Here is an 11,312-nt window from a genome sequence, read left to right as displayed (position 1 = left end):
TTGCAAAGAGTTATGTTGTTCACAATAGGCATGTGAAATCACTACTAAGTCCAAGAGGCCAAGTTTCTCCCTGACAAATTAGGAAATAAAAAGTGATAAATAATATCAATATGGCATTTTATTTTAAAAATGTTCAAATTGATTTGTGTTTTTAAATAAATCTGGTTGGAAATTTGTTTGCAATCTTTGTTTAGATACAGGGAAATTGTTTTCATTTCATTTTCAAGCTGTGTTGAACTTTGTGGCAGTGAAACCAGCTGCAAATATAAGCTTACTAAACATTTCACTGAACATTTATATCTCATGTAAGTGCTAATCTGGCTCAAACTTTGCAGCTGTCAGATAAAATCTGTAGTTGTGAGGAAAATGTTAATCGTTTGTGAGCTTAAATCATCTTTCTGTGGTTTATTGTGACAGGCTCACAGATCGCAAAACATTTTTACTTCTGTTTCTACTTATTAGTTTAAAGTATTACTGAAGATAAACTTTAGATTGTGTTGTTATTCAACATCCCAATCTATTGGTTTTGTCTGAAAAACTGATCTGAAGCCAAATAAACCCTTTGTTTAGGTGAGTCAGTCTCTTAAAGTACAACTTCTGTAGTTATACCATGTTAAGTGTTTTTACTTGATCAAGCTTGACGTATCATTTAAAAATTTCTCAGTGGAAGAAAGATTATTCTTTCTTCCACCAAACTAAGTGGCTTAGTTGCTTTGTGGCTGAAAGAAACAGAATATTTCTGAAAAAGAATCAAAGTAAGCTAAACTTTTGCTGATCTAAGACTAAACACTGACTTTACTATGACTGAACATAGTAAAGCCTATTGCTCTGTACAGTGTGCAACACAGTTTACTACTCTATATGCTGGCCAATGATAATAAATAGGCTGTGTGATTACCATAACAAATCAATCAACGTCCCTCTGTGATGGAGGAAATGGGAGCGTCATGCTGGGAATGGCCTCGTGTTCATGATGCAGGGCAGCCAGACGGCTGTAGAACTGGCATCACAACACTCCCAGTGATTGATATCCTAATACAAACACACCTCTCAGAGGAACACTTGGCTGATTGTTGTGCATTCATGGCGTCGCTTTATGTATAACCTTCATCCAATCAGCACCGGTCTGGAGGATGAAAAGCAGCTTGGAGGGAAAACGTCCATTGGAGAAACCATGTAAATCTAACAGGTATCTATCAGTTTAATGCTTTGAATGTTTTTCTGCCTGAGAGCTCTGGTGATAAACTGTGATTTAAGGCGGGCTGGCTGGGTGTAAAAGAGTCCGCTGAGGGGTGAAACCAACTCTGATTGCATGTAGTCTGTCAATGAATTAAATTAAACAGGCTGACTTGACACTCTAAAGGCCTCCCTGGTGCCTTGGGTACTTTTCTTAAAAAAACAAAGCTGGACTACAGAATATGCAGACATCACAAACTCATTTAAAGCTGTAATAAAAAATAAATAAATAAATAATAATAATAATAATGTATTTCCCCAATAAACGTCTATAGCTTGCAGCTCAAGAGCCCAAATTAAGCAGCAACACATTTGAAAAATATAGGCATCATTTGTTGCAATATGTGTCATAGAAAGACCTGAAATTCACAATTCATGAGAACAAGTTCTATTGTCAGCTTTATTCCTGCAAAACTTGCAAATATTTGTTTCCAAAGCTTGCTGCATTAATTTGAAAAGCAAGAGGAAAGAAGACAGCTTCATGTTTTCTTTTCGACGAGGCGCCCGCAGAGGAAAACAGCACAGCTGTACATCATGCAGGTGCTTGAAGAAACATACTGTTGAGATATGATCTAATTATGTCTGGAAGGAGTCATACAGTATCTTGTAAAAGTCTGTGCACTGCTTGAAGCTTTTGGTATTTTATCATGTTAGAACCATCTATTGATATAATCCCGTGTATAACTGTGAAGTGGAGGGATTCTTACGTGTCTGAACTGTTTTCAAAAAGACTGAAGACTCAGCTAAATTTTGTTGGTGCGTTCACCGTTCAGAAAAGTATGTGAAAAGTTTTGAAAACCATGCTTCTTTTTTTCACTTCACTTGAGCTAACTCGTGAAGTGAATACATTAAAGTTATAATGAATACACTAAAGTTTGTTGGAAAACATTAGGAAATGTAAAAATTTCAAGCAGTATTAATTCTACAACGATGCACTGTATGTTTTACTATGATGATGTGGTTCACCAACAAATATGAATGTGACATTCTAAGGTTAAAACATTTTACATTTAAGCTAAGAATGAAAAAAGATGCTCAAAAACATACTTTTCCAATTGATCCCAGAATTTCACAGTAAAAAGTTTTACATCCTAAAAAATAATTTCTGCGTTTTAGATGTAAATATACGTTTTTATATTTCAGCCCTGCCACATTTTGGCCAGACTGTTTATCACTCCAGTCATGTCTCTACTTATTTTTACGATAGGCTTTCTTTTTGCGCAGAAAAACTTGAATTAACATCAGCAGTAAAAGTTGAAAACTGTTTGCTAGGAAAATCAAGACAACAGTTTGAATTGTTGCAAAATTATTTGGTTCTCCTGTCAAATTTTGACTAAAAGAATAAGACAAAAATACCAATTAAAAGTAGCAAAACTCAGGTTTGTGCAAATTTATGAACACCTGGAATATAAAGTTTGATGACTGAAGAAAACACACAATTTTGATCATAAAGATCTCATGAGCAAACACTAAATTTTATCCCTTTATGATGTGTTTTAATGTCTTCTGCTTAGTTTAAGACTTAAGACTTCGGTCAAAGTTAGTTCTGGACTTTTCTCATGATCACTCACCTGCAGAGCCAGCAGCTTCTCGCTGGGCTTGATGTGCCGCTGTATCTCACAGGCCACTGGCTGAATCACTTTAATCCCGTCTTCATAAAACACATAAAACATGTTTCCAATACCGAGACCTGCAGGAGAACAACAGGCTTATCACATACCTGAAAAAACTCCTGAGGCTGCAAAGTATGAACATTTAGAATGGAAATAAGCTGGCAGCAATGTTATCTATGATTAAAGTAACAAATCATTTAATCCTCCTCATCACAGTTCAGTAACTCTATTACACAAATTCAATTAACTCAGGTTAATGAATGCTATAGAAGAGCAGGAGCATCCCAGACGTACCTTCTTCTCGCCACAAGATGTTTGCCACTGAGAAGGAGAGAAATAGGAAACACAGTTAAAAATAAATGCAAGAATCAATAGGGCCACTCTACAAGAACTACCATCCAAACAGAAACTCCTGCTGAGGCAAAGGGGGAAGCAGACTACATGAAACTTTTATGGAAAGTGTCTCTGACTCCTACTGCAACAAACAATCGATCAAATGCTCTGCTTCTAAATAACATGACATACCACACTCTGCAAAACAGAGGGCAGTCAGCTATGAATACTGTATAACAGTTTGTTTCTGGTGTTGAGAACCTTTCTCAAAAGAGGGAATGAAGACTTACTACACAATCATTCAATCAAAATGAGCTGCACACACTTAAATAGTCCAAATGTTTTAACCTATATGGTTATCATAAGGCATTAGGAAGAAATAATGGCTGATTTGGCTCTTGCAGCAGGTTATTTCTCATTAAATTCACTTAGAAGTGACTAATGACATGAAATACTGGCTAAAAGCCACACAACACCCTGAGTGCTTTAATGGGTGGCGTAAAACACTGGCCGACAGATGGCTTTCAGAGCAGCCTCTGGATACTCCGAGAGAAGATGCTGTTAAACAACTCAATAGGTAAAGTGGCAGGACAATGTATATATATTTATATATATACTTTCCATGCATATATAGGAGCAAATCCTGAATCCCAGTCAATTTTATCCTCCAACTCAGCAGCAGCAGCAGCAACAATGTCTTCTCACACCATGTCGTTACTGGTGACCTTCCCTCATTGTTCATCTTTCCCCCAGTGTTCTCTCTGTTTCCGTTTTCAGTCTGCAAACCAATCTCCAGCCCAATTCACATCTGATTTTAATCTTGCCTCTATTGCAATGCTCATCCTCGCAGCCTCCTGATCAAGTGGACAGATGCAGAGAAAGAAAAGGGTGGAGAGACAAAGGCAGCGAGGCACCGCGGTGCTGTTAGTCAGCCTTAATCTTTCAAAAGTGCTTTGTCAAGTGTTTCCAGTGCAGCCTTGCATACCTTTTACCTCATTAAAAGTTTGACAAAAAGAAGTGGGTCTATAGATGGAGGAACAAGGAAGCATAGAGGGGAAGCAAAGACAGAACAATAGGAAAAAACAATACAATTTATTTGAGATCTGCCAAAATAGAAAACGGAGAAAATGGAAAGGAAGAGTTGAGATGAGATCTGGTGTGCTCCGGTCTTTCCAATAGCCTAAAGTATTGAAGCAATTCATCACTGGGTAGAGAGTCTGTGGCTGTTCTGCGCATGCGAGGGACCAATACATCAACTTCATCATCCATATAACAAAACAAGCCGACTGCCACTGTAGGCGGTGAGTTCACTCTTTCTGGCCGTAATAACTATGTTTCCACTGGGCTCCAAACATTAGGGACGCCGCTCTCACCAGCCATACTGGACTCTGCAGTTTGTACCCGTCAGCAAGGTTACACAAATTCAATTTGTTTACACGAGCACACTGCTATGACAGTGGGCCAAACAGCCCGTGGTGCTCAACACAGCAGCGTGGCAGAAAATGGTGAATGCATAATGGAGGGAAGGTAATTGGATTACAGCAGATGTAAAAGCAAAAGTGTAACTTCAGATGACTGCCTTGGGTGTGCAAAGACGTTCTTTTTTAAAAGATAACCAGCACTTCTTCAAGAAAATGGTAACAGAGTTATCCTTTAACTATCAGGCCTGCAGAGAATAGTTTGGACAGAAATCGAGTGCAAAGTCTTAACTGCTCTGGGACTTAAGCTTTTCTTAAAGAACAGTTCCATCATTAAGCCACAAAGATCAACCCTCATCTAAGCTGCGTGGCTGGTCATAAATCACCAATGAAGCCGGCCATTTCCTGTGCTTATGTGAGCTTTTAAATACCTTGCCTGGATTGAGAAACCAAAGAAGGTGTAAAGTGGAGCTCAGCATGGTCCATGTTGAACACAAAACACAAAATGTGTGGCTGGCATTTCACTTTCCAAAGGATAAAACACATTTGTGATGAACTGACTCTATTTTTTCTGTTTTCAAGTGATGCTGCTACTGAATTAACAATCTGTGTTGCCACTACTGAACAAATCACCTTTAGCTAAAGTTCTCTCAATTCACTTTACTGCTATCTGACCAGTATGATGATGGTAAGAAATCCTGCATTTGATGCAATAGGTCAGTTCTGTGGTGCCTTGACTTTACATCCCCATCAGCTACTGCAGAGTACCCCACATAACACTGAACTGAATCGGGAAGATGACCAACCTCTACATTGGTCAGCTATTATGAGGCTGTGAGAACCTTACCTGGTATCTCAGATGTTTAAAAGCAATGGGGTGACTACAAGACCTTAAGATTGTCTTGTTAGTGTTGAGGGAGAAGAGGGCAGATGTCTGCAGAGGGGTGTGAATACTTTCCTAAGTGACAGTTTAAGAATTGAAATATATGGAAAGTCAAATGTGACTCATTGATTTAGATAAATACAACCATCGGGGTAATTAACTGTAATTCTGAAACAAAAACCTTTATAGCTCAAGATTTATTTTTATTATCTTCAATGTGATTGCTTTCCTCAATTCTCTAAAAACCCTCAAAGAGGAATACGCATCTTTGGTATTAAACTGACCACATTAAAGTTTGGTGAAGAGAGAAGAATCTACCCAATTTATTTAGGAGAGTTATTTAAAGTTCCTGTATTGGCTGAGTAATAAAAGTGAATATTGCATGCTGTTTGTCTTCTGGTACATCATGGCTGAGCAATTTTTGCAAAAAATCAGTGCAGCAGTAGTTGGCTGTCTGTTTCTTCTCTGCTGTCAATCAAATAAAATAAATCCCATCCGCTTGTTCTTAGAACTCACTTTCTTAATTCAAAGATGAGGTTTAAAAGTTTGGCTTCTGTAGTTTTCATCCAAAATTGTAATCAACTGCATTGAGATGCTTGAACCATCTCAGTTGAATCCTTTTGATGAAGAGCAGCAGTGGTCCAACCCGAGACCCCGTTTCCCCCAACCCCTCTCAAAGGATGAGACTGACTACCTTTATGGAGGAAGCTAATTTCAGCTGCTTGTTCCAGAGGTCTGTTTTTCTGGTCTTGAGGCATAGTTCATGCTCATAGGTGAAGGTCAAAATTTAGACAGACCAATAAAGTGAGAGCTTTGCCTTTTGGTACTGCTTTCTGTTAACTAGGAAAAACTATTGAAGAAGCGGCATTAGTGCAAAAAGGCTGCAATCACTCATAAACAAAACTCCAATATACTTTAACTTCTCTACCTCAGGCAAAAGATTGACCCCTGAACCAGTGGGAGAAATCCACCTTTTTCTGTTTTTTAGCCTGAGGCTTAGAAGAGCTGACTCTCATCCAAGCCACTTTACTCTCCACTGTGAACTGCTCCAATACATGTGAAAAGTCATGGCTTAAAGAGGCCAACAAATTCACGTCATGTTCAAAAAGCAAAGATGAAACCCTGAGGTTGCCAAACCAGACACCCTCCTTAGCACCAAGTCAAGCTTGTTCTCACTACCTGCTTGTGGGTGGGATATATCGGACAACAAGTCTGACAAAGATCAATTTGCAATGCTTAGAAAACTGCTTTAATGTGTCTCCAAAATGGCAGTTCTTCACTGGAGAGTATCTGTCAAAAGTGGTCCATGGAAGGAACCGTAATTGATGCTCATAAGGAGTGACAGCTGCCCCATCTGCTCCAATGCAACAGATGAGCTACTGCAGCTCAACTTGCTGAAAATGTGATGCTGGTTCTAGTAGACGAATCATAATAGAAGGCATCACAGTCTTTTGCATTTATGTGGCTGCAAAGTTGCAGAGCAGTCAGGTTCTCATGTTGGCCCATGCCTACTGCCAAAAGCACAAACAGTGAGCATCAGAAATGAATGAAGGTGTTGCTCTGACAAATCATAATTCCTGTTACATCACATGGATGGCCAATCAATCAATCAATCAAATTTTATTTGCATAGCACATTTCAGCAGCAAGATATTTCAAAGTGCTTTACATCATTAACAACAAAAACACAGAGTAATAAACAGTCAAAATAAAAATAAAAATCATTAAAACCCGCACCCCTTTCCTAACCCGTTAGAACTTTAGTTAAAACCCACAGTCTAACCCTTATTTAGCCATAAGCAACTCTGAACAGGTGGGTTTTAAGTCGAGTTTTAAAGGCACTCAGTGATTCAGCTGTTTTACAGTTTTCTGGAAGTTTGTTCCAGATTTGTGGTGCATAGAAGCTGAATGCTGCTTCTCCTTGTTTGGTTCTGGTTCCGGGGATGCAGAGCAGAACCAGAACCAGAAGACCTGAGGGGTCTAGACGGTTGATACAACAACAACAGATCTTTAATGTATTGTGGTGCTAAGCCGTTTAGTGATTTATAAACTAATGACAGTATTTTAAAATCTATTCTCTGAGCTAAAGGGAGCCAGTGTGGGGACTTTAAAACTGGTGTTTTGTGCTCTATCCTCCTGGTTTTAGGCAGGGGTGTACTACCTGGGGATCACATGGCATCAGGATCCACTGTGGGAAGAGGGCAAGCTGGCAGATGAAGTGTAATGCTTTGAACAATGTTCTGCAGAGAGATCTTGGATCCTACCTTCCATACTGATGTCACTTTGACATGTACCACCTATTGTCCTGTCCCTAAGCACTGTTGCAGGGCCTGTATACCCTTTCATGGACAATGTATTCCCTGAAGCTGTGAACTCTTTCAGCATGAAAATGTTTTCTTGCCATAAAGCAAAAATGGCTCCAAAATGGTTTGGAGGAGCCACCTTGCAATTTACTGGACATTAAGGCACTTCTGCTAACATTTCTGTGCCAGATACCACAGAAAACTACTAGGTAGTTATCTTTATGTGTCTCATTGTCCCTGAATGTGCCTTGTAAGCTAAATAAATCATAAGTGATAATCTTCTTCCCACTTATAAACTCTTTAGCTGCAAAAGAAAATAAATCTATAATCCTAGTTTATTGGCAGCCACATAAATTTAGATGTAGCAACATGTATAGAGGAGATTACACCCCAGCTCTAGATGCTAATATTCTTAGTTGTTGGTCTCCAATGTGTTATGATAATAGCAACAAAAAATGATGGGTTTTTCTGAGGTCCTTGGGCTGCATGACCTTTTGATCCCACTTCTTTTCCATCAAAAAGGTTCAAAATGTTCCAGATAAAATTCAGTCTCAAAATTTTCAGATATTTTAAGAGCTGTGCTCCTGTGCTTTTGGCAGCTTAGTGTTGCATACATTAGCACTGAAGTCTAACTCTGCGCATCCCCAGGGGAAACCTTTAAAGTCAGGTGGAGTGAAGACACTACCTAAGTCACAGCTATGACTGCTCCTGAATTAGAGCTGGGAGCATTTGACGGATTTGAGTCGGTATCATCTCTTCAGAGCGGTAAGTGATCAGAACGCTTAATCCTTGGAGCAAAATCCAAGTTTTTAAAGTTGACATGTTAGTTCAGAGCTTAAAACATCCAGAGCTTCAGCAAAAACCAACTGTACAGTAAGGGTTATTAAAAAATGATCATTTATGGGTAATAACTATCGGACGGTGTAAATATGAAAGACATATTTATTTTTAGCTTATTTAGTTTGTAAAATTTTCATTGGATCTTGGTATACATTTAATTAAAATTAAACTCTGGACTTATTGTCTATATTTCTAAGATGAATGTAGAGTCTCTCTTTCGTCTGCAGCCTAATACTGCATACTTTTCAAATTCATTCATGAATCCTAGATGTACTTATAAGCAAGAGTCTTGTAATTTAACTCTATATGCATGAAAACTTTCTACTTGACTTAAAATATTCAATTTATAAAGCATTCAGCATGAAACTGTGTCGACAGGAAGCTGGCTGCTCATGCTGTGGATTGCGTCACTGTCTGGTTTGAGCGTTTTGCTGTTGACAGCGTGTCCAACACTGTATGAAAGTCTGCTGTGACGGAAAGGACACCGGCTGATGGAAACAGAGACCCTATTTTGCTGTAAACTGATCTGGACTACTGAGAGGATGCAGAGCAGGCGTGATGGTGGACGACGTTAAATAAAAGAAAAAAGCTTTGTGGAGAATCCGGAGTGGAGTTGTGATGTGTCAGCCATGCAGAATCAAGGTTCAGGAGATCAGAGGAGTTTGTTTCAACCGATTATTTCCCCCAGCTGACTTCAGTTTACAGCCGTCTATCTGAATATGTGAAATCCTACTTTACTGAATTTTTCTGGAACAAATCCAACAGACATCAAAAACTGTCTGAGAGACAGTGAACATGAAATAAGGGAATAATATACATTGAAATACACACATGTGGAGCAAAGGTATGCTTCTGTGTTATACTGTAGGTGATGGCTGAATGCTAAATAGAAGGGGAATAAAAGATTTAGATCCCTTAAGATTCAGCGCTGCATGGCAGTGTATTAGTTCACACTGTTGCTTCGCAGCTGGAGGGTTTCTGGAGTCTGCATGTTCTAACCACACGTTTGGTTTTTCTCTCCAGGCACTCTTCTTCCTGCAGTCCAAACACATCCATGCTGGGTTAATTGCCCTAGAGAGTATGAGTTGTTGTCGGTCTAGTGTGTCTCTGTGTTGCTTTGTGATGGACTGGTAAGTGATCCAAGGTGTCCTCCAGAAACTCACTCGAGTTTCTCTGCAACAATTAAGCATTAATAGAAAATGGATGGATTATTCTAAATGGCTGACTGCAGTTTGATCTAATAGTCAGTCTAGTTTGACACAAATTAACTTATTCACAATGTAATTCATGGATTTTCAATGGGAATCTCAGCATTGATGCAACTGCTGAGGAGCAGAAGCAAAATGAGTCAGAGAAATAACTTTTCTATTTCAAAATCTCTCTGTAGCTTAGACTGGATCAGCTCACTGACTGTTGTCCACAAAACTTGTGAATTGAGAGTTTTTTTAGTATATAAGGCATAGCTGTTTATTGCACGGATCTTGTTCTTGCCATTGAGCTGGCTCCTCAGGACTTGTCTTATTCGTTGGAGGCATTTGGCTGTGGCTCCTTTCCTTGTGACCTCATCGAGGTTGCAATTTGCTTGTGGTATTCCCAGGTACTTGTAACTGTGCTCAATGTCTGCTATTGTTCCTTCTGGGAGTGAGACACCTTCCCTCTCTTTGTAACCATCTGACCACACTTCTCTAGTCCAAATGACATCCCAATATCAGTGCTGTAGATCCTGGTGGTGTGGATCAGTGAGTCAATGTCTCGGATGTTAAGACTTGGAAGCTACTAACCATGCATGGAGGGTTCCACCCCAAATCCAGCACCCTGAGACTGTACACGAGCCGTAAGGAAGGAGGCAGAGGACTAGTGAGTGTGAGAGCCACTGTCCAGGATGAAACATCCAAGATCCATAAATACATCAAGGACAAAACATCAACAGACGATGTGCTCAGTGAATGTCTCAGACAATAGGGAACAGAGGATGAGGTGCTGGAGGAACCATCATGGGAGGACAAGCCCCTACATGGGATGTACCACCGACAAATAACTGAAGTGGCTGATATCAGGAAATCCTACCAATGGCTGGAGAAAGCTGGACTCAAGGACAGCACAGAGGCCCTCATCCTGGCCGCCCAGGAACAGGCCCTAAACACCAGAGCAATAGAGGCTCAGATCTACCACACCAGACAAGACCCAAGGTGTAGGTTGTGCAAGGAGGCCTCTGAGACAGTCCAGCACATAACAGCAGGGTGCAAGATGCTGGCAGGGACAGCGTAAACCAAGTGATGGGCATAGTGTACAGGAACATCTGTGCAGAATATGGACTGGAAGCCCCGAGGTCAAAGTGGGGAACACCCCCAAAGGTGGTGGAGAATGACCGAGCTAAGATCCTGTGGGACTTCCAGATCCAGACAGACAAGATGGTAATGGCGAACCAACCGGACATTGTGGTGGTGGATAAAGAACAGAGGAAAGCCGTTGCAGTGGATGTAGCAATACCAAGTGACCACAACATCAGGAAAAAGGAGAAACTGGAGAAATACCAGGGCCTCAGAGAGGAACTGGAGAAGGCCTGGAAGGTGAAGACCACAGTGGTGCCTGTGGTCATCGGGGCCCTTGGGGCAGTCACCCCCAAACTGGAGCAGTGGCTCAAACAGATCCCAGGAACAACATCAGACATCTCAGTCCAGAAATGT

General features: G+C 40.2%; 1 protein-coding gene across 3 annotated transcripts in view; it reads right to left on the bottom strand.

Annotated features, from left to right (window-relative positions):
* fstl5 (follistatin-like 5) overlaps positions 1 to 11,312 on the bottom strand; it is a 192,272-nt gene that overhangs the window by 13,725 nt on the left and 167,235 nt on the right. For all 3 annotated transcript variants that reach the window (XM_016670941.1, XM_007551027.2, XM_007551028.2), the window contains 2 exons: positions 3,144 to 3,170; positions 2,808 to 2,926 (listed from right to left, as the gene is read on the bottom strand). In XM_016670941.1, coding sequence (XP_016526427.1) covers positions 2,808 to 2,926; positions 3,144 to 3,170 — 146 coding nt within the window. The remainder of the gene's footprint in view (positions 1 to 2,807; positions 2,927 to 3,143; positions 3,171 to 11,312) is intronic.

The sequence above is a fragment of the Poecilia formosa genome, unplaced genomic scaffold (assembly GCF_000485575.1).
Source record: "Poecilia formosa unplaced genomic scaffold, Poecilia_formosa-5.1.2 Scaffold39, whole genome shotgun sequence".
Taxonomy (NCBI): domain Eukaryota; kingdom Metazoa; phylum Chordata; class Actinopteri; order Cyprinodontiformes; family Poeciliidae; genus Poecilia; species Poecilia formosa.
This window is presented reverse-complemented; position numbering and strand designations above follow the sequence as displayed.